The sequence below is a fragment of the Heptranchias perlo genome, chromosome 34 (genome assembly GCF_035084215.1).
Source record: "Heptranchias perlo isolate sHepPer1 chromosome 34, sHepPer1.hap1, whole genome shotgun sequence".
Taxonomy (NCBI): Eukaryota; Metazoa; Chordata; class Chondrichthyes; order Hexanchiformes; family Hexanchidae; genus Heptranchias; species Heptranchias perlo.
Window position 1 is genome coordinate 16,932,160 of NC_090358.1, and position 24,632 is coordinate 16,956,791.

The window sequence follows — 24,632 nt, forward strand, 5'->3', positions numbered from 1 at the left end:
TGGGGAATAAATGGACTTGTGGAAAACCCTAACTAACAAATACATAACCTAAAACAATGAGGCCATTTTATTTTTATATATTTGCAGGCAAGAAGTTTTATACCATGCCATGAGGAATTTGGAAAGTTTGTTTTTATTATGTTACTGAAACCCAGCACTTTACATTTTGTACACTTCTGAAGCACCTTTTATTTGAGTTTTTCAGAATAGTAGCATGTCTTTCATTTTATTACATATAAACATTAAAACATTGATAATTATCAGTGTAAGATTATGTATTTGCAATTGAGATACTATCAATTTGATGCTTCCAAATTCTAGCTTATATGCACAATCAGCGCATCACCATATATTCTGTTACCAAAAAATGTAGTCTTATGAATAAATTACATCTTAAATCTTAACTAATTATTTTGGTTTTTTTTAAACTTTTAACTGTTCTATGCCTTCAGTTTAGAGATAACTGGCTAGTATTGGCTATACAAAACACCAACAGAACGAAAGACCTCTTCCAGGCATGGCTGCCAAGTTCCTGGTTCCACGCCCTACCCTGATGTACTGCCCTTTAGGCAGACAGAGCTCCTCTTTTATATTTGTGGAGGGAGGGAGGCTTCACACAAAATTTGAAAGGAAGGCAAGGATCTGGAACGGAAGCCACCTGACTGATCACTGTGCCCCACCCCCTGCAGTGATGATGTTCTTACCGCAACCAGTGGTAGATAATATCTCCAAAAGACTTCTGAAGACAAGGGCCTCATGTTAGACTGTTGATGAAAGTTCCATCTTTTGCTTTAGGATCCCTCCCACATGATTCAGGAGAGTCAGTTTTCTAGGCTAGTTGAGCAGTGCCCATTTCCAGAAACTTTTCACCTTTACGGTCAAGAAACTTCTTCCCTAGTGTCTAGGAAAGCAGGTGCTCTTGGGCTGAGGGACTTGAGGTTCTACTCATGATACTTCACGTTCTGAGGATGGGAGAATTCTGACCCATACACAGTAACATAGAAACAGGAGTAGGCCATTCAGACCCTCCAGCCAGTTCCACCATTCTTTGAGATCATGGCTAATCTGCATCTTAACTCCCACCCGCCTTGGCTCCATATCTCTTAATACCTGTGGCTAGCAAAAATCTATCGATCTCAGATTTAAAATGATTAATTGAACTAGCATCTACTGCTTTTTGAGGGAGAGTGTTCCAAACTTCTACCTCCCTTTTGTGTGAAGAAGTGTTTCCTAGCTCTCCCCTGAATGACCTGGCCCTAATTTTAAGGCTATGTGGAAAAAGTTTCCCTCTAACCACCTTATCAATTCCTTTCAAAATCCAAAAACCTCAATCAAATCACCTCCTTACTGGATTTAACGGCCTTAAACTCAGTTGTGAATTAAACATGCAAGATGGTTACATCACTGCAGAAAATTTGAGCAGTGTGTCAGAGGGATGCATACACAGGATTTTGAGGGTCATCCACAGAGAGCGCTTGAGAGGTAAAGAGTTCTTTTATCAATAGAAGGTTCCCCCATTTGACCTTGCATCAGAATCCAGTGTGGCTATCCTTAATTAGATGATTGGTTCAACAGAGCGGGCTCCCAATTCACGGCACAGCACATTTTGAATCTGTTTGTAAGACCGGACTCTCAAATTGAAAGTTCCTTCTACAGTGTATGAGACTTTCCACATAATTGCCTGTTATGAATGTGCGTGGAAAACTTAACTATTCTCCAATGCATTATTTCTTTTTCTAGTTTTCATCCCCTTTCTTGCCTACTCTCCTGATGGTAATCACTCCATGGAGTAGAGTTCCATGAGTGTCAGTTACCTTACTGTACCTGCCCAGTGGCCATTCTTTATATGTGAACCTAGACAACTGGTCTCAACGGTCTATTTGAAGATGGAAAAAGGATTACAGCCAAACCTAGTCCTATTATCACTCAACATCCACTCGTGTATACTTGCAACAGGAGTCACTGGCCTGAGCCATACTGCTGCTTTGGCTGAGATCAGTTAACTCAGCACAGATTGGGGATTGAACATGGGACCATTTGGTCTCTAAGGCTTAATAGGACATTGGTGTCTTTACCCATTGGGCCATCACTGGAGTGACTATACACATTCTAATGGACCTTAACAGCTGCGAGACCTCTGCTGACATAGCCGGCTTCCAACCTGCAGGCCTCGCAGAGGTGGCAGCAATCCCACGGTAACCTTGCCAGATTTGCAAAGACCAGCTGCAAAGAGGAGCTGGTTTTAAAAGCGAGGCGGGGGATGGGGTGTTCATGGCCACTGGCTGTAGCAAATTGGGCACGTTTACTGTGGAGCTGCAGTCACCTTAATGAGCCTCTCTTGTCGGTAGCTGATGGCACGTAAACCAATGTGAAAGCAGCTTTAAACTCATCTGATGACCCTCCCATATCAGCAGATGCACCAAAATAATGAACCAGAAAACAAATGTTTTAAAGCTTTCATTTCAGTTTTGTCAAATTTCAATAAATAAATGAATAGAACTTACTTGAGCTAAACAGAAATGGATCTCCACAATCCTATACAATCACTCTGTGAATTATAGTGCTTCTAATTTTTCTTTTTGAATGATATAAGAATCTCAATTTTTAAAAATTGCATATGTTGGAATGCAGAAGGGTTGATTCTAACTTAGAAAGCATATTTAGAGAGCAGTTTACTGGAACCGAATAGGAGCAACAAGGCATCCTCCAGTGGCAAATAAGTTACCAATCTCTAACAACCATGGAAACACAGAAAGAGACAATAGCAGGGTCAGGCCAAAGCACTAAATAAAATAGACAAGTGAGCAGAACAGCAGATGAAATTTAATGTAAACAAGTAGAAAGTACTGGATAAAAATGGGCTACAAAAGTACTTAATGAATGTTGAAGTCGCCATAGGGGAAGTTGAAAGAGATCTATTGGTGGGCACAATGCTCAACATATCAAATCGCTGTGAAAGAGCGAGCTACAAATCAAAGAGAGCATTGAACTATTTGGCAGAACAATAGACTGAAAGTCAGAAAAGGTCAGGCTGAAACCGTACAATGCGCTAGTCAGACCAAACTTAGAGTATAGTGTCCAATTCTGGCTAATGAAATCGAAAGGACATATTGAAGTCATGCAGAGAAGAGCCATAAGACTGATTCTTGGTGTCAGAGAACTGAGTTATGAGAAGGCTGGGGAAATTTGAACTTCTCTGCTTTGAGAGGAGTAACGATAGACTTATTAAAGGTACAGAAAAGATAAATCCAGAGCACGACTTCAAATTAAAACATGACAATTGGAAAAGTTAGCACAGGTTCAAATTAATGAAAAGCAAGTTTAAGATTGATATCAGGAAGCTCTTCACACAAAGTGATTAAAACATAGAATGGTATATGAGGTATGCTAATAGAAGCAAAAACCCTGGAATAATGAGAAACATTTGGAAACTGTGATGGGAGATGGTCGGTTCTTTCTGGATGGATGAGTGAAAATAGTCCATATGACCACCTTCATTGTATTAATTTTGAGATTCAGATCTTGGTTAGAGGGTTTTTATGCTTGCCACAGTAGGAGTTGGGCAAATTCTGCAAAATATTGGGTAGGAAAAGGCGTCCAGGTGGAGTTTCTATTCTGAAAACAAAACTGGAAGTTTGGAGATTGGGCCTTGGGTTGAAAGTTATGGCTGACCGATTGAGGGAGAGTGTGTTGGGTTACCAATGGCTACTCAGGATTGGAGTCCCTTTTATTTTTAAACTCTTCTTGCATGTTTGATATTTATGGAATAATTTTTTACAATGCTTAATCATAGAATCATAGCAAGGTTACAGCGCAGAAGGAGGCCATTCGGCCCATTGAGCCTGTGCCGGTTCAATGCAAGAGCAATCCAGCTAGTCCCATTCCCCCGCCCTATCCCCATAGCCCTGCAAATTTTTTCCTTTCAAGTACTTATCCAGTTCCTTTTCGAAAGCCACGATTGAATCTGCCCCCACCACCCCGGCAATGCATTCCAGATCCTACCCACTCGCTGTGTTTTTAAAAAAAAAGTTTTTCCTCGTGTCACCTTAGATTCTTTTGCCAATCACCTTAAATCTATGTCCTCTGGTTATTGACCCTTCCGCCAAAGGGAACAGTTTCTCTATCTATTCTGCCTAGACCCTTCATGATTTTAAATACCTCTATCAAATCTCCTGTCAACCTTCTCTGTTCCAAGGAGAACAACCCCAGTTTCTCCAGTCTATCCACGTAACTGAAGTCCCTTATCCCTGGAATCATTCTAGTAACTCTTTTCTGCATCCTCTCTAAGGCCTTCACATCTTTCCTAAAGTGCAGTGCCCAGAACTGGACACAATGTGGTCGAACCAGTCTTTTATAAAGGTTCATCATGACTTCCTTGTTTTTGTATGCCTCTATTTATAAAGCCCAGGGTCCCGTATGCTTTTTTAGCCGCTTTCTCAACCTGCCCTGCCACTAATCTGCCTTACTGGAAAATGATGCCGTGTGTCTCAATATATTAATCTGTTCTGATTGGGGTCAACTGTTCTTTTCTACTTGCTGCCATGGTTGTCATGCTTCAGATTAAGAAGTTAGTAAAATTCCTCTTTCTACTTGGACCTTACTGTAACTCGTCTGACCTGCTTTCTGAGGAATAGAGAAAGCTACTTTGCAAGAGTTAATCATTGTCTACAAGGAATTATGTTAGCTTGACTCACAAGGAAAAATTGAGAACTTGTAGGGCGTGTACTTTAGTTATGTTAAATTTCAACTTGGGTAAACATAGGAAAAAAAAATCCCTGTCCTTTCCAATGAACATGTTTTTATATTTGTGTCTTTTGCTAGGTTCAGCCAAGGCAGCACCGGATTCTCTTTGAAGTGTTTGATGAAAACCGCTTGGTGAGTACTCTGTTCCAAGGATGACCCCATATCAACAAGGAATAATTGCTCTAGACTAAAATAAATGTTATTGTATAATGAAGATGTTGCCGTGTGTAATGTGGACAAATCCAGCTCATATTTTCAATTGCATCATGTCAGTACAAAGGAGGGATGTCATTGTTCATGTTTGCATGGCATGTTCTGAATAAGATGACATTATAGATGTCTCAAGTCATGTAGTTATGCTGTATAAGGTTTGACTCAAATATTGCACTCGTTGCTAAAATTTTGCATAGAATTGTGTAGCAAAGCTACCATAATGATGTCTGCTTACTCCTAGCATAAGCCATATTGGCACTTGGTTTTAAAAAAAAATGCAATGTTACAAATCTTATTTCATGTCACAGCAGTATATGGATTGGCAGAGAAGTTTGTTTCTCAGTAAACAATTAAAATTTACCATATAATGAAAAGGGGTACATTTTTCCCTTCAACCAGCTATATTTTGGTGTGTGTTTTATTTTTATTCATTCATGGGATGTGGGCGTTGCTGGCAAAGCCAGCATTTATTGCCCATCCCTAATTGCCCTTGAATTTTCCCTTTCTGTGTGTGTCTCTGTGCTGTTCATATGCTCTGGCAGTGTGCTGAAGCCCTGCACCCACACCAGTGGCAGTCAATAGCTGGGTGCAGAATTGGACGTGTTGACTTGCCATCCAGTTTTCTTTCATTTGCTTCCAATTCATACTTCCTCATAATGGGAACACACTGTAAGGAATCTACAAGTGTGACATTGCCATGTGTTGGTCTGTTTGGCAACATACTGAATTTCCAATGCGCTGTCATCATTTCTGTTTTACAATGTAAATATAATTTATTCTCATACTTTGTGTGCAGGATCAGTTGAATTCTACTGCTGTTGAAGTCTGCGTATTTATAGAATTTCTGTTGCTATAAAACACTATTGAAATATAGTTGTTCAGCCTGTCCCATTTTCAAAATGGTGTCCAAGGTAGTATCGTGGGAGTGCTATGCTATTTGATTTTTTTTTAAAGCGTACTTACTTTAGCATTTAAAAATAACATATTTTGCCATCAGCAGTGCCAAATTAAGCAATATCGAAAAGTGGTAATGAGAAGTGGTAAACATTCTGGGATAGTGCAATGATCAGAAGACTAAGCTGGGCTGCAATAGAAATTCCTGTGCGTTTGGTCGTCTGGAACTTTATTTAGGAAAAATCCTGGACTTGAAAGGCATAATGCAGATTTTTTTCTACAAAGAGAGTATTGTTCTTTCCAGATGCATTTTTAAAAATATAAATGTTTTTGCTGTAAAGAATTTAACCAAGTATTTATGCCATACAAAGAAACTACCTATGTCTCTAGTACAAGCTGTTTAGTCAGGTTAGCTATTTTGTTTGCTTTTTGACTGAGTGCAAAATGAAATGCTCAAAGGACCATTTTTACTTTTATTTGCAGTTCAGAATAACTTTCCCACTTCTGTGCAGTGGTAGAAAACCTTCATAAAAGGCATCTGTTAAAATGCCAACAGTAAATGGTGCAGTTGTTACAGCTCTTGATTAAAAGCAGCACATTTTTCCATTGTGTAGCCACTTTTATCCCCTAAGGATATTAAGATGGTCATTATACATTTACCAAACACTTGCTGTTGGTTCGTGGAAAAACGTTACATGTTTTATTTCATCGGCTTTACTGAATAAACAACTATTTCTGCACAGAAACTTGCGAACTGTTGGGTTAATAAGGTATTATGTTAAGGTTTGAAATGTGTGAAGTGGCCAGTCATATTGTGTCCTGGTTGCACATATTAAAATGTAAGGTAACCTTTTCTTGCAAGACTTGGAACTTAAATGTCGTTGTGCCTTTTATTCAAAGGACAATTTCTCTTGCCTCTTAAACCATATTCAGTGTCACAGCCTGAAGTGTTAGTGTGAAGCACAGATGCTTAAGGAATAATTTCTCGTGTTCAGATTGCCCCTTTTTACATGATTAGAACATGAAGGCTAGAGTCAATGAAAAATGCTTCCTCTCAAAAATAAATTACTTATTCAGTTCTTCTGAATCTCTGCAGCTGATAGGAAAGCTGCAGGAAGAAAAGAATGTAACTCCTTTGGCACAGTCATGAGTTTCAAATGTCAGGATGTGGCATTTCTGTATATGAAGAGAAAGGTTTTTCATAGTTAGCCACACCGAACAGGCTTGAAAAGCACTAGCAGTCCAGTACCAGCAGGATTTCAGTCCAGTGGGAGTCTAATAATAGTTTTGTTTTTGTTTTATTTTTTTCTTGCAAGGATTTACTCATAATCAGGTCTACTTTAGATGGTTGGATTTCAATGTGTCCAGCTGTAGCAGAACTGAAAACGTGAGTTCAAAATTACTATCTCCGACAAGCTAATTCTAACTTATCACATTGAAGAACTGACGAAAGCAAATTTTGTTCAATTGTAAATGCATAGCTACGGAGCTCTCTCGCAATTACTAGCAGTAGCTTCCTGTGTATTTCCCATATCCCAGAAGTTTAATATTGTGGGTAGTACTCGGAAACCCCAGTGATACGGAAGTGTGCTGGATGTCATTCTTCGAAATTTCCTGTAATGCAATACTGTGGGGTAAAAATATGATGTTGGTTCGGTGTAGGAGAAACGTTAGAAGCTCCAGTGCCTAGAGTAGTGCCACATACTTAGCCTGCTTGGTGGGGACGACATGTAATATATGAAACCGAAATGTAAGAAGATTGTTGATTTTGGGTTAGATTCAGTCATTCATGCAAGTCAAAGAGCTTTAATTGAAGCGAGGTTGGCTGGAATTCAAACAGTGTGCAGCAGCTGAGCTCCTTGTAAAGGTTGCTGAATTTTCAGTGCTGTAGAAGGGAGTGTGCCTTCATTTCTCACAGTTACAGACATTCATGGTTTTTCAGACTTGTTGGGGTATTCCTACGATCATAGTTTTTGCTGCTGGATACTTCTAACTTCCCAGGCTTAATAGCCATGGTTCAATAATGATTGGAATGCTGCTTGTCACTTCAGCTATTTCTGCTTATCTACAGCTACTGATGGTGACTGTATCCCAAGTGGTGGTGCTTGCTATGATTGCCTTCAGCTTTCTCTGCAAAATGTGAGTTTTTAATCAGCTCGGATTCATTCCAACCTAGGACCACATTTGGTTTTTTTTTAAAAAAAAAGAATGGCCCGTCGTTTAAGATTGCATTTTGCAACTCGGAGGAGCAACACGGACCCACTGTCTGAAGTTTCTGCAGAAGGCTTGGAGAATAACATTTGTATGACAGTTGAGACTGTACCCATAAATTCAAGGAAGAATGTTAATCAAGTGACTACATTTGAGCCTGTGGTGCAAACACTATCACAGGATGAACGTATCCTGCAGCGCAGTTCATCGTTGTTTATACCGCAGGTTAGTAACAGTGAACATCGCCGAAAAAAGAGCTCCACGTTGCAAATATCATTACAGTCCAAACAGTCCAGTGGACAGTGTGAATCTAATAACAGCAGCAGTGGCAGTGAGGGTGGGTCGTGCAACAGCAGCAACAGCAGTATTTCTTTTGACCAAGAACTTTTAGAGCGTACGGTGGGAGCTACCAAAGCATCGGCGAAGTTGAGGAAGTCGAAGGTGCCACTGAGGCGCTGTTCGTCATTGGTGATTTTTCCTAAGAGTCCGTGCAACACTCCGCCAGCTACACCGACCAGCCCAGATCCTTTTACAGGTCGAGGTAGCAATCTGACGTTAAATCGATTCCTTCCTTGCTCCCATGAACCAATTCAGGATGAAGATCAGGTTGTGTCTAAATCCAAAGAAACAAGCACATGTTTTGTTGCAACAGCAGTTAATGGACTGCGATTGTCCAACCCAGTTTGTCCCTCTAGTGAGGTTAGAGACATTAAGCCGCTTCATTGTAATGGACAGCAGCCAGGCAAAAATCGAGTAATAGATTACAGCGAGGAAGAAGCTGAGTCCAGGGGAAAAGTGAAGAAACTGCACAGACCTTCGAATCTCATTCTACATTTCAATTACCAAAGAGCTCTTATACTAGGAACAGAGACCAAGGAAGGACAAATTCACCGTGAATCGTTTGTAAAGGAATTTAAGCAGAGCTCTTTAAATGCTGGACAAACACGGTACCATCATATCAAGTTAATGAGGAGCGCGTCAGTATGTTTACCTTCATTCAAGCATTCAGAGTGTCAAGTTATTGTTAATGGGGAGGCAGAAAAGGAAATTATAAATGAACAAAATAAACGCCCCATCTTTCAAAGGAGCCACTCTCTTGAAGTTCCCTGTCAGCTGGATTCCAGTTACCACTCTAGACCTAAACATTGCAGTTCAAAAGTTGGGATCCCTCATTTACAAATTCATGTAGCACCCCGGTCAGAACAAAAGATCTTTATCTCTGAGGAGGAAATAAGTGGAAACTACAAAAAGGAAGCTGTTGGAACTGTTTGGGGACAAGAGTGTAAGGTAAGCTAATTCAATGAGTTGGCGAGACAGGTTAAAATGTTGGATTTGTGAAAATAGGTTTATATTGCAGGCCTGTAACCTGTCTCAAAGACGGTTTTGAATTAAAATAACATCACTTTGTCTCCTTTCCTTCCTACTTTTAATACCAAGTTGTGGGCAGTGTCTGTAGAATTAATAATGGATTTGTTTAGCAGTGTTGTGGGAAGTGGGAGCTATACTAGAAAATGTAGGCAAACCTGAAATTAAATTTACTTGAATTTTTTTTTACTAGTTTTAAAATTTATCACAGTGATGATTGCAGACAGCTGTTTCCATGTGTTGGGTTTGCTCTTAAGATTTGAGTTAAGGGCAAACTAATCTATTCAACGATACAGATCAGATCTGTAGATAAGGACTGTACATCTGGGGGTTTAAAGAATCTTTGAAGCATGTTGCACATTCTATAGATATCCTTAATGAAAAATTGTTTTTGTGCCAAAGAATTTCTCTTGTCGTTGTTTGTTACTGCAGAAGAAATTTGCTCCACGCCTACTAACTTATTCTTTGGCTCCTTTACAGAAAGCCTTTAATGGACCTCTCTGTCAGGAAAGTGATTTAGATTAGGTGCATGACTCTAAACAGAAGTTAGTGTCCTGTACTAGCACTTATGCACAAAAAATAATTCTCTTACTCGATCTGTAGACTAATAAGTATTCAGACATTTTACTGCTGCTAAATCTTATCTCTGGGTGAGAAGTTATTTGTCCAGTAAGACATGTGCGACATGTCTGGTAAGCACTTTAGATAAATCTAGTTTATAATGAGATAGATACCAACACTGCAATGTCTTAACATAGCATTGTGAAAATTCCAGTATGCTCAGCTAAGAACATCATGTTGAAATCTTTTAATTTGTGCTTTTGATGTTCTCAATTTAAACAGTCTGTGTGGTGATGCTACAACTAATGCACATTAAACTTCAAATGCTGCCTTATGCTATGCTGGTAATAAGTTGTGCAACTCTGTCGGCCTTTAGGTAGAAAAGGTGTGTCTTTTGCAAGTTACTTTTGGAGATCCAAACCCATTTCCTGCTTTTTGAAATGTTTGTGTTTGTAGTTTAGTTAACCTTAAGAACTATATATTAATGATTTCCCTTTGAGCATCTCTGTTCCCTCTTCCTAACCCTACTAAGCCATTTTCCATTTAGAATGTGTATTATATACACTTCTAGAAATTGTTACAATACTTGTAATGCAATTTTAAATTAGAAGTAAAAGTCAGTTAAAGCTAACGTGAGCATGTTTTGGAATAAAAATAAGCTTGTATTTGCAGATTGTATCTGTTTGAGAACCTAGAGCCTGTTCTGATTTTTAAAATTTTCTCCCTTTTACTTTCTACGTGAATTTATCTTGTGCGTTTACTGCATTAAATAGAAAGAAAGTGTTGGCTTTAATTTATGAGAGATTATTTTGGCTGTTTAAATATATAGACAGTTAGGTTATCCCTTTGTTTTATAAACTGAATCAAAGTTAGGTTGGCTAAATATAGTAGAGTTTAGACCCGATTTAAATATATTGCTCCCAGAATATTTCATCAGACTCCAGATAGTCTGGCCTGGCATACTGATATGGAAGGTCTGAGTTCAAATATAACCACTTGATATTAGAGTAGTGGTGGTCACTGTCAGCCATCTGTACACAGCAGCCATGAAATTAGATCAGCACCATGGTTGAGTTCTGTTGTGCTTGCAGACGTGAAAGGTCCACACGTTCCTTTTTCACTCGGGCGCTAGACTTCAGCAACAAAGTATCGGATGTCCTGCTGTCTATAATTAACAGCTTGTTAAAGGCTACTTTTAAAATCTAGGCAGAAAGATTTGACTGCTGTTTTGTGACAAGTCTTATTACCCTCAGACCCTCTAATATCTGGATGTCTAATCATAATTTATGTAACAATAATAGTAATGGGGGAAAATAGGAGACTTGTCCACAGCAAGGTTAGAAGTTTTGATTTCAGAAATGAACCTTTTTTGAGGATTGACATGGCAATTTTACTCATTTGTTCAATCTCTGCAGATAATTGGATATTGCTGTCAGCCTGCAGGGGAAGGCCCCATGGGAAATAATCCCTTAAGCAATTCAGACTCAAAACAATCAAGTGGTTTCTCTTTCACCCTCCCTCTGGCCAGGCCCTAGGGCCTTAATCTAGGGCATGCCTTTTGGTATTTTCTTTTTTTATTGGGATCAGATTAGTCTCCTGCACCAGAGAGAGGTTGTTAGCCATTTATGTTTCTCTGTTGGCAAAAGTTTCCAAGTGTTTCCTACAGCCTTGGTGCTGATCAGGAGGAATTTCCTTTGACGGTCCATGTATAGTTTATCTAAATTCTCATGCCACTTTATTGAAGCCATCTTGAATAGTGGCCCTATGCAATTTATCTCCATTAACCTGACTCCATTCGGCTGTGTCTCGGCTACTGGCCAATGCCAGCCTTTGGTTTTAAAATGTGTTTTGAGTGCCACAAAATATACCCAGTGACTGATTCATAATACCTGTTTGTGCTCTTTTTCATTGTTGCATGGCTTCTTGGAGTGTGACGTCTTCTTCAAATTCAGCCCAAGGGTTCAGTGTGACAAACTTGTTCAGTGAAAGACAATTGTAGCTACAATAGTGTCTCTGCTTTTTCTTGGTGCAGAGACCTGGAACCAGTTCAGTCCAGCACCAACTCTGGGGTCAGGCATAGATTCTGGTATGGGCAGGGAGCGTTCATGAGGATGTTCTCACAAAGGTGCACCTGTCAAGTTATGTTCTATGCCAGTGCTAAAGTTGGTGAGAGGGCATTTGGGGTATCTGGACCCCATTCATCCTCTTCCAATATTGGTCATGAATCAGTCCAACCTGTGAGTTTGGTCTTTAAGCCAACATCCATTTTGGTCCAGTGACCAGAGTGTCCAGATCATCTCATTTAGTGCTCATGCAATTTCATCAGCCCTACCAGTGCAGCCTTGTAGCACTGCTGAAGTAGCCTTAGCTCTGTATCTGGTGTCAATCCAGGTCATTTTTGTCACTGAGCTCCAAAGGATAGAGCTGAAAAAACAGAGCTGACCCACTGACACCAGCATTCCTCCATGATGATAGAGCAAGAATCAATTGCAGGGCATCCTTTAAGATCTTCTTTAGTACTGTGTTCTCAGCCGCGAAGAACTTGTCCCAGCATACAGTCAGTTTGTTGAGATGAATTTTTGTTCAGATTTTTCCATTGTGGGCTTTAATCTTTTGACCATATGGATTTCTGACAGCTTGTTTTTTTTTAATTAAGACTTTACTGAGCCTTACCTTCGCACAAGGTGACTGTGAGCTCCACACATTAAGGACGGATGCACTTTCTCATTTGATGTGCATATAGGGAAGTTAAGTCTTCAAGCCCATTTCCCTTTGCCGAAGATTGTTGCAGAAAATTACAGTTTTTAAGTTTTATCCACCACTTTTATTTTTTTCTGTTGAAAAGTAACACTTAGTTGATGTTCAAAGAGCCTTTTGTGGAGATAGGATGAAAGATTTTTGTGGATCTAAACAATTTATGATTTAAGGCCCTGGCAGTAGAATTACTAACAATGTAAAAAATCAATGCGTATTGCTACAGTGGTAATTACACCTGCTATTCTTAGTCCTTCAGAGGTGGCAATTCAACCTTTTAAAAAAAAAACCCCGAATATTACAGGAATGTTGTTCTTACTTGTTCCAGAGGTGTCTCTGTAACATCTATGTTGCAACAAATGCAGCTGTCATTTCCTCTGACTAACTGTGAGCAAGACCACAGTGGTTTCAGGAGTAATATACAACTTATTTGGGATAGCATCAGATCTTTGCCATGTCACAGTAACTGAGGACACTAGCTTGTGCCCCATTTGCCCGCCTGTGGCCTGACCCCATTTTCTAGGGAGCGTGTCATAAAGAGACAGCCATGATGAGGTGTATATTATGTCTGTCACTGCAGCTAACCTAGAAAGAGCGTAGGCTACATTATAGGCATGGGGTAATGTTGGCTGATCTGGAGGTGAGATTTTCTATTGGTTGAGAAGAGCTGTGAGGGCAGTTACTGTTCAGCTGGTAGAATAAAGGAGTAGAAATAAAGAAGGCCATTGAACTTTTTTTTTTAACAAAAATAAATAAAAAGGTGAACTTCAGACCACCTCTGGTGCAAAACATAAATCATATAAGAGTCTTCTGCAGGTAGTATCGCCAATGTTGACTCAGGCTGGCAACAGCAACATTGATCAGCACTTTTAGCACCAGTACAAAAAGTGCCATATTCCAGTTTTAGGAACAGATTTTGCACAGGATGCCATTTGTATTCTATATTTTACGCTGTATATGTGCATGTGTATATATAATCTGCTTCTGAAAATTTAAATGAGCCATATTTCTTAAATTGTTACTGAGGTAGTTAATGACTTCAGATCGATGGTCATTGAGATGGATTTCATGGTCTGCAGAGAATGTTCAGTAAGCAAAGCAATAATACATTGTACCCGGATATAATACAATTACATGGTCATTTATCGCAGCATATTTCAAAGTATTCTGGTAACACAGCTGTTTGAAATTTCTTACTAAAAAAAAGTTAAGCTGTTATAATTTAAGGCTACTCATTATTTGGATTTGTTGCTTCTCTATCTGATTGTTTTTATTGCGAATTATCTCATTAATACTTCATAATACTTGAAAATGTGACTAGGTAGGGAAACATTTTGTTGCCAGTATTGTACATTACCATAAAAGGCTCACCAAAGCCTTTATTTAAAAATTGTTTAATGTTGAAATATCTTTGCCTCCACATAGAATGGAGCTCTGATGGTGCAATTTGGTATAGTTCAACCATGCAGAGTCTTATTTAGCTTGAAATTGAAGCTGGCTGGGGTCACTTTTCCTGTGGCTATTAGGAAGTCATGGGGTCTTTCAGTCATATAAAGAACATTCATTCCTTCAATGTTTAGATGGGAAGAATGCTGTTTTTTTTAAGTTGTTAGTTCAGATTGGGTCTGTTATTTTTTGATTTGGTTATATTCTCTCCAACAAAAATCGTGTTGTATCTTTCAGTAACAGTTGCAAACTTGCATTTGAGAACAGCTGAACTCACATCTGATCAAATACACAATTGTGTTCAGTGCAAACACGTTCAGTTTGTTTGTTCACTGCTTTCAAAAATACCTTTTAAACAGGAGCACTTGACTCTCTTAGCTAACATAGGAACATGAGTAGACCATTCTGCCCCTTGAGCCTGTTTTGCCATTCAGTTAGATCATGGCAAATAGGGATGGGCAATAAATGCCGGCCTTGCCAGTGACGCCCACATCCCATGAACGAATAAAACAAAATGGCTGATCTGTATCTTAACTCCATCTACCCGCCTTGGTTCCATAACCCTTAATAACCTTGCCTGACAAAAATCTATCAATCTCTGTTCTGAAATTTTCAAATGACCTATCCTCAACAGTGTTTTGGGGAAGAGACCTCACCCCTGAACAGCCTATCTCTAATTTTAAGGTTATGCCCCCTTGTTCTTGTTTCTTGGTGGAGCTGAATAGGAGAATTAGTGGAATTTGATCTGCCTATTTCACAAGTTGTATTTTGTATTCAGAAGAGTTTTCTAAACAAGATGTTTACAGATAATTTCAGAGAAAGTGTCCCTGTTATAGGATGCTCTCGGGCCTCTGTTGGGGTAGAATGTGGGTTGAGGAACATGATTTCAGTAAAAATTATTTTTAATTAGTGGCCAGATGAAAAGTGAGGTCAGATAGAGAGTTAATCTTAGAAATAAACAGTATGCTGAAACTGAAAACATATTTAGAAATTGTAAAGAAGCTGAAAATCGAGCTGCAGGAAAGAAAAATGGATGTATGGAGCAGCAATTTCATAAAGATTAACATCGACATTTATAACTTGGTTATATTCCCGGTTAATAACTAATATCAAGTTGTCATATCCAAATCAAGAGGGAAACTAAGTTGTTTACGCCCTCTTGTTACAATTCACTGCCTCTTTCCCCTTGAGTCTTGATTCAGCTGGTATTACTTGCCTCTGAGTCAGAAGGTTGTGGGTTCAAGACCAATCCGAGACTTCAGCACATAATCTGAACTCTTCATTGCATTACTGCATTTTCAGAGGTGCTGTCTTTGGGTGAAATGTTAAACTGAGGCCCGATCTGCCTGCCCAGGCGGATGCGAGATATCTTGCGGCATTGCTCAAAGATTCCAGTGTCCTGGCTAACATTCTTCCCCATACCAACACCACAAATATATTATCTGGTCATTCATTTGTTTGCTTTGTACAAACAAGGTACTATGTTTGTCTACATAACAGTGACTGCACTTCAAAAGTGGTCAATTGCTTATAAAGCACTTTGGGATGCCTTGAGGATACGAAAGGTGCTTTATAAATATTTGTCCTTCACATCCCCCTTTTCTTTTCCTTCCCTTTCTCATAGGGCTCCCTGACCTCCCTGTTTTATAGGATAAACCAGCCTAACGTCAGTCAGGGGATAGCGTCAACATTTGATTCTGGGAAGCCCCTCAAAATTTCAGTCTGCACAGTAAAGATTGCTCCTAGCGACTTTGCAAGACAACTTCTATGATTACAGACCTCTGCTTACGAACAGCTGGGGTGCCTCCACCAATTTGTGTAACTTAAGTGGAATGGTGTGTTCCTACAAACCACTGTTCAAATGTAATATTTAACAAATTGCAAACTTATGCCGTACTATTTTTAGCAATTGTTTTTCAAAATAAAATTGCCATCTACAATGAAATTAACAGACAGATGTTCAGTTGTTTTGTTCGTGTGTCCAGAATGGGGTTCAGCTGATTTTTGCTGTACTTGGCACGGTATGGTTGGTGGAATGTGGCTGCAGTATAATATTTGGAACAAGGAGGGAAAAGTTAACCACTAAAGTAACATTGGAGATAAGTTGAGGGTAGACTTAAATTGGATTGACAAAGCCACGTAGTTGGCTGATGGAATGAAGGGGAATGCTGTTAAGAAAGCCTGTGTGCTTAATTTACTCCATATTCTCTTGACAGCGGATGTACCAGTATTTTGGTGTAAGTACAAGTGAAAAAGATTGGGCATTTATCATGAAGAGAAGTAAATTTTCCTGAATGTAGTTCTGAGGTTAAAAATACCATGTATCCTAGTTGTTTAGAGTGTAGATATTTGAAACTTGACAAGTAACTGCAGATTTTTGTTGCAGATCATTTTACATCTTAAAATGCCTATATCCATTAGAGACTAATTTTGCATTCATTTAGTGCAACCCCATAGGGTGGTCATAATGACTGTATTCAGTGTGAGAGCATGTTGTAAAATATTACAGTCTGGTTTGTCTAGCCCGGAGAACATAAATTAAATGTGGTCCAATGCCTAACTTACCACTTATGTATTTGTAGATGTCTTTTGAGAACTCTTGTAGCTTTTTGACCCCTAAAAAAAAACTAAGCATTAATGAAGCACATGAATTTGAAAAATACATAACAGCAGCTTGCATTTATGTAGCGTCTTTAACATGGTAAAACGTCCCAAGACGCTTCACAGGACCGTTTTCAAACAAAATTTGACACCAAACCACATAAGGAGATATTAGGACAGGTAATCAAAAGACTGGTCAAAGTGGTAGATTTTAAGGAGCATCTTAAAGGAGGAGAGAGAGGCAGAGAGGTTTAGGGAGGGAATTCCAGAGCTTAGGACCTAGACAGCTGAAGGCACGGCCGCCAATGGTGGACCGATTAAAATTGGAGATGTGTAAGAGGCCAGAAATGGAGGAGTGCAGAGATCAGGCGGTTATAGAGATTGGCAGGGGCAAGGCCATGGAAGGATTTGAAAACAAGGATGAGATTTTAAAATTGAGGCCTTCCCGGACATATTCAATCTTATGAACAATTGAAGCTCCTCTGAGTGTTTTAATCAAATTGCAGGGTTGCAATTGTCTCAAACATTTATGATAATGAATAAAGGAAACCATGATTTAAAAATGCTGATTTTTAAAAAAAATAGAAACAACTTTGGAGGTGAATGTGTGCCCATCCAGCTGAATTTAAAAGTATTCCACATTCTTGAATTGCATTTTCATATTTGTCCAAAAAATTTCCACAATATTTTTTGAAAGACAGTGTATTTTGAAAAACGGAGAATGATTTTCATTGGCTGCAAATAGTGAAGCCTTGAATTGGGAACTCCGATCTTGCTGGTACATAGTTGCATTATGTTTGTGAGTTTGGAAGCTGTCATTTGGTATTCTGCTGCTTTATGAAATCCCTCCCTGTTCCATTGCTTTTATTCAGAATTCTTGATGTTCAACCATATTTTGTCCAGGCTAAGTTTCTGTTTATTTGGCAAAAATCTACACAGTTCAATTTGTTGTTTGTCCCACAGGTACTGGAAACTGTAATTTTTCTTTCTTCCGTTGCCAGGTGTACAGTGATCCTGCCCTGATCTAAATGATGATAGATGGTTACGTTGGATGTGAATGTACTGAGAATTAATATTGGCATTTGTCATATTAAAAAAAAAGTCTTGGTTCATTTCTTTCTCTTTAATCTGGTTTAGAAAGATTTCCTTGTTACAGTTGCAGTGTTGTCAAATTCTTAAACTCAGCAGATGGACTTTGAATTGCAGGTTGCCTAAGAGGATTAGATATGTTTAAACCAGTTCAGAGCAGCTACCTAATGAACTTGCCATATAAAGGGGTATTTCGGATGCAAATATTAACTGCAGCCAAAGGCTGTAGGAGTAAACATTGAAGGTTGCAGAAGTTTCCAAGTGTTTTATTGTGCCTGAAGGCAGAGGTGGCTTTTGCAAACTTGAAGGATGTAGGTCCTTGTGGAAGAGAACATTTCTAGTCCAGCTTAATTACAGTAAAATCAATATGGAATGCCACCTTTTTGGGCAGACTTCAGATAATTTAATCCCAGTCCAAATCTAAATCTTCAAATTATAGTTTACTGAACACTATGGATAGATCATAAATAGACTGTGAATGGTTTGAGCATGTAGTGACCATCTATTATATGGAAAGGTAAAAATTCATTTTTATTTTTGAGCAAATTAACAGTTTGCTGATCGTTTTCTTTTTGCAGCATTCCAAGCTTTATTCATTCTCTCTGTAAATGCCTAAGTTATGCCAGTTTATCTTTTTCACTCAGCATTTGGTTAGCTTGATGGCAAGGTTTTAACCATCTGTTATATTTAGGGGTTGGAGTAGGTGTGTGCTGTTCCCCAATTATCGGAACGTAAATGACCAATGGGATGTATATCTAATATATATACTATTTAGTCCTTTTACTGTGGAATATATATCTGCAATACACATTCTAATCAGTCCTACACACTGAGTGGAGTCTAACTATACTAATCAGCTTCTTCCACTAATCAGTGGAAGATATAAGTATAGTGTACATACTAATCAGTCCTATACACAAATCAGTGGAATATCTAGAATGTATGAAAAAGCTTCTTGTCCACAAAGCCTCACTTTGTTTTTGTCACACTTTTTTGTGTCCACTTTTTCCATTACAAATTTCAGTGTCCACATTTGAAAACTGCCACAGTAACTACGCCTCTCCACGCTGATGCTGTAATGCCTCAGTTTTGTGTGTCCTAGTGTCTCCACTGCAGAGAAACTCCCATGATTCCCAAGTTGCTGTAACCTTTGCTATTTATATATTATATTGAATAAAAATAAGGACCGTGTATATGATTTTAGACCAGAAGAGTACACTTGGCTTTTGCTCCTTATGAGATCAACTAGTATCTACAGGTCAATCCCTGAACAGCTACAAAATTATATAATGGACAAAAACCATCAGTTGGCTGAGTAACAAATGTTGTAAATAGCAGGATTTCAGACAGAAGTGGGAGGTATAGAGGGAAAACTTACAAAATAAGCAGATTATCATTGGCCTCGCATAATTTCCTTTTTTGGTGCAACACATCAGTGCCGGAAAGTGTTGTGTGTAATGGCCCATTTGTGCCCATAAATCCGCACATAGTGAGTTCTTGGCCTGTTCTAAAAGTGAGGTGCTTCTTTTGAAGGAGGGAGGGAGTGACTCACTGTGAGCTCCTTGTGAGCATCCCTCCTTGTTGGGAAGCCAAATATATGGTGGTGCTGTGAGATCTTAAAGAAATATCTTAAATGTTAAAAGTTATAGTTGCTTAATAATCTAGAACTCTGTGCGTGTCCTCAAAATAGTAAAGAGTATGAGAAACCAAGTTGGTCAATTTTAGCTTGTGCTTGGGATGTCTGGTCATCTACACCCAGGAGTCTTTAGGCCTATATTCACACCTGTTTTTCTTGTATTTTTATGGCAATGCTTTTATCTGATTCCAGTAGACTATTAAGCTAATATCATTGCAATAATTTTTTGTCCCCTTCTGTCCATGTGTGGCACACAATCGTGGTTTAAATTTGTGTTTTCATACAGCAGCTGAAAGTACACTACTGGCCCACAGGGGGAATTGAGAGTTCAGCTGGCACTTTGGTTGGGACGAGGGAAGCCCCATTCTGGGAGAGTTCACTGTTTATGATAGTAAGAGCATCAGATCATTCATACTACAGGGTTGCCTGCAATGGTGCTCTTACCATTGGAACAGGTGTTGCAATTCCTGTAATACAGAAAGAAAATTGGTGGTGTGGGGCCAAGGGCAGATCCCTGTGATGGAGATAAGCACGGGAGAGAAAGCAGGTAGCAACCTTAATTAACACCGTTAACTGATTTGCAAATATACAAAGACATCTTTTTACACTTCTTTTACTCGCATACACTCATCGTACACTCTCATTCACCTCCCTTTCTGCCTCGCCTGCTCCCTCTCTGCCTCGCCTCATTCGCTTCCTCTCTGCCTCGCCTCATTCGCTCCCTCTCCGCCTCGCCTCGTGCTCCTCACTCACATTATATCTAATGGAGCCTATTATATATCTACAGTTTAGCCACAAAACCAAAGGAAAAAGGGTGTGTGATTAATTGTTAAATGTTAGCTTTGAAGCGATAAGTCTAGTTTTTTTGTCTCCCCTCAAGATTAAAAGAAGTAAGAGATGAAAACAATTTGGAGGAGAGTTTGTTTGTAAAAAGCATGAAATGTAACTCGAGTTAAAAGTCTTGTTAAAATAATCAATTCAATGAGCTGTTTGGTCATGGAAGGAAGAATTGCAAGATGCTGGTTAGAACCAATACTTCCTCTAAATAAAGAAAAAATGTGCCTTTTGTATAGTGCTTCTACATTCTCCAGACACCCCAAAGCACTTTAGGGCCAATGAATTGCTTTTGAAGCGTAATCACTATTGTAATGTAGGCCAATGTGGCCCAGCAAGGTCTCACAAACAGCAATGAGGCAAGTGACCAGATACTTCGTTTTAATGGTGTTGGGTTGAGGGATAAAAGTTGGCCAGGATACAGGGAGAACTTTCCTGCTCTTATTCAAATAGCGTAATGGGATCTTTTATGTCCATCAGAACAGGGAAACTGGACTCAGTTTAACATCGCATCAAAAAGACAGCAATTTCCTCAATACTGCACTGGTGTCAACCTGGATTGTGTGCTCAAGTCTGGAGTGGGGCTTGAACCCACAACCTTCTGACTAAGGCTCACACTTCAGTGCAGTGCTAAGAAGACTAAAGTGCCTTAGCAGCCATAGAAATTATAATTTCCATTGACCGTTTTACAAAAAATTCAAAAACAGTGGAAAAATACAATTGCATTTGTTTGATGAAAATATAATTCTTGGGTCTGTGACAAGTTAAATTTAAGTAAGACAGAGAGCTTGCATTTGTAACATTTTGAAACAATGATACCAGTTTGAAAGGAATCCATACCATTTTTAATTTCTATTTCTACTGGAGATGAAAAGCTAATGTTTGTATAATAAAGAATGAAAAAACTTGCATTTATATAACACCTTTCAGGTCCTTGGGGTGTTTCAAGGCTGATGAATTACTTTTGAAGTGTTGTGACTGTTATGTCGGCAAACTGTTATGTGGCAGCCATTTTGTGTGCAGCAAGATCCCACAAAAAACAATGAGTAGAATGACCACTAGATGTGTAATAGATGTTGTTGGTTGAGGGATAATTGTTGGCCAGGAATTCCCCTACTGTTCGAATGGTAGTAGGGGATCTTTAATGTCCACCTGAACAGGTAACTGGCACCTCAATGTCATCTGAAATAATGGCACCTCTGACAGTGCAGCACTCCCTCAGTACTGCAGTCAAGTTTCAACCTAGATAATGTGTTGAAGTTATGGGCTTGAACCCACGACCTGACTTAGAGGTGTGAGTGCCATCACTGATCCAAACTGATGCTGATACTGTTTGCATCTTGCTGAGAATTTTAGGTTTCCACCTAAAATCCCCTGTAATGGTTGGAAAAACTCATGTGGCTTCCAACCACAACAGTAACAGTGAGTGGGGAGAGAAAAGTTATCAATGATAAATGCAACGGATAAATGCCTCTCAGTGGGTGGGGAAAAAAAATGATTCTTGTGTGAGAAACAAATCTATTTGTATTACTGCACTTCCCTATTTTGTATCTGATAAGACTGCCAGTTAGGAAATGGAAATGGATCATTTTGTCTTCACTTATGATTAATTAAAATGAGCTTGCAAATTCTGGAGGCAACTTGCATCCAGCGTTACTGCAATTGTAGCATTTCTCTTCTGCCCCTCGAGGCTTTATGATATAAAGATATTAATGATACCGTGCTGGGGAATAGCAATGTATAGTAGTTATGAAGAAGGTGGCTTGCAGGTCTGTTCTTTGAGTACCCTATCATTCTCATTTTGTCTTCTGATCCTGGGCAATAAAGACTGACTAAACTTTCCAGATTTTTTTTCTCTCAAATTCCTGTTCAACAAGACAAGAATGTAAATAAATGTTTGGATTGGCAATTACCTTTTAGATGTTCCGTTTAAATTTCCCAAAACCAAACATAATTAAAATTAGAGTATTTGATGGAATGCAAGCTTTCAGAGTGCGGTTTGTGCGATGGGCTAGGTTGTACAGAGCTGCATTTCTTTGCTGGCATGGATTTGAGAAATTGTTAAGTGCCTTGGGATCTTTTCCTACAGTAAAGGCTCCATAAGTTGTTGTCTGAGGAAGGGATGGAAGAAATGAGTCACAAGTGAAGGAGTGCACCTCATTTTATAAGCCCATTAGTACTGGGCATGGTGTCGAGGGGTAAGAGGGAATTATTCTGGCACATTAGCTGCCAGACATGGGGAAGAGCTGAACTGGAGGAAAAGGGGTCCAATCTGCAGAAACCTATTGTCAGCAAGTGCTGACCAAGCCCCTGAAATGCTGGATGTTGGCACATGTGACAACTATAGATGCATGTCGCCACCTCTCTCTGCAGCTACTTTGCACTAAAACGAAACTCGAGCAGTGCTCAAAATGTATTCAGTGAATTGCATGCTGCCAAGATTGAAGAATTTAATTATAATCCCCCTTCATTATACATGTGTGTATAAAACCACTGTGTACTACACTTGGTGAAGCTGCAGTACTCCATTTCAGTAACTGCATCTAAGAACATAGGAACAGGAGTAGGCCATTTGGCCCCTTGAACAATTCCACTATTCAATGAGATCATGGCTGATCTATGACCTAACTGCATATACCCACCTTAGCCCCATATCCCTTAATACCTTTGGTTATCAAAAATGTATCAATCACAGATTTAAAATTAACAATTGAGTGAGCATCAACTGCCATTGTGGGAGAGTTCCAAACTTCTGCCACCCTTTGCGTGCAGAAGTGTTTCCTAACTTCACTCCTGAAAGTCCTGGTTCTAATTTTTAGGCTACGTCCCCTGGTCCTGGACTCCCCAACCAGCGGAAATAGTTTCTCTCTATCTACCCTATCAGTTCCCCTTAATATCTTGAAAACCGATCAAATCACCCCTTAATCTTCTAAATTCCAGGGAATACAACCCTAGTTTGTGTAATCTCTCCTCGTAATTTAACCCTTGGAGTCCAGGTATCATTCTAGTAAATCTATGCTGCACTCCCTCCAAGGCCGATATATCCTTCCTAAGGTACGGTGCCCATATGGGTTGTGAAATCACATGGGGTTGTAGCATTTTATAGTTTTAAGTGTGTGCTTCCCAGTATTCAGGAAAGATTGCCCATAGTATGAAGACATTCTGCCAAATTGGAAACACATAAGGCATTCCAGGAAGCCTCAGCCGTTCAAAAACAAGTACACTGAGTACAGCGTACTCATTATAAACATATTGGCTTCAGTCTGGTCATCAAAATAAATTTAAGGGGGCATCAAAGTAAACATAAGGAGGCATTCTCGTTAAAGATCAAACCAAATCATAGTTTTGGAGGTTTTGTTTGACTACTGAAGTTTTTTTTTGAACAATAGCTGTTGTAGATTAAACAGAAACACATGCTATCCCTCCTTTTGAAAACAAGTCGTGAATGCTTTTAGTACTTAAACAATTAATTAGTGAGTTTAAAAATTGCATTTATAAACAGTGTATTTATTGCCAGTATTTTAAATACAAATTGGATTATCATCGCCCAAATGAAATGCTCACTCACCCCAAGGAAAAACAGGCCCAGAAGTGCAACCCAGATCTTGCACCTCAATGTGGTTATGAAAGAATCTAAGCCAATGCCAAACACACTGGATATCGAAGAAGCTTTATAAAGTATGCTCATCGTAATCAAAAAAAGACAATTCTCGATGATCAAATTTAAGCTACTGGGTGCCTATCTGAGTGATTCTGCAGAATTTTACCCAATGTCTAGGGGGTGTGTGTGTGTGTGTGTGTGTGTGTGTGTGTGTGTGTGTGTGTGTGTGTGTGACCATTTAGGCTGGGTTGAAACTACACCCTGTTCTGTTCAAACTGCGCTACAAACATATTGGAGCAGTTTAAGCAAGCTGCCCCCAATTAAAACTTAGCACACTCACATACATACGCATACGCACACACACACTCTGCAGAATAGTGATAAATCAGGTTTCTGCCCCTGCCACAGTACTAAAGTGGCCCTTATCAAAGTCACAAATGACATCCCATGTGACCGTGGTAAACTATCCCTCCTCATCCTTCACTACCTGTCTGCAGCCTTTGACACGGTTGACCACCCAGCTGGGTGGGACTGTGCTCGCCTGGTTCCATTCTTATCTATCTAGTTGCAGCCCCAGAATCACCTGCAATGGCTTCTCTACCCGCTCCCGCACCGATATCTTTGGAGTCCCCCAAGGATCTCTCCTCAGCCCCCTCCTATTTCTCATCAACATGCTGCCCCTTG

At 39.4% G+C, this 24,632-nt stretch overlaps 1 protein-coding gene across 4 annotated transcripts in view; it reads left to right on the forward strand.

Moving 5' to 3' along the window:
- nedd4a (NEDD4 E3 ubiquitin protein ligase a) overlaps positions 1-24,632 on the forward strand; it is a 108,735-nt gene that overhangs the window by 30,831 nt on the left and 53,272 nt on the right. For 2 of the 4 annotated variants that reach the window (XM_067971528.1, XM_067971529.1), the window contains exon 5: positions 4,822-4,875. In XM_067971528.1, coding sequence (XP_067827629.1) covers positions 4,822-4,875 — 54 coding nt within the window. Of the gene's footprint in view, positions 1-4,821; positions 4,876-8,058; positions 9,349-24,632 lie in introns of those variants that run through there. The other 2 variants (XM_067971526.1, XM_067971527.1) reach the window with 2 other exon arrangements.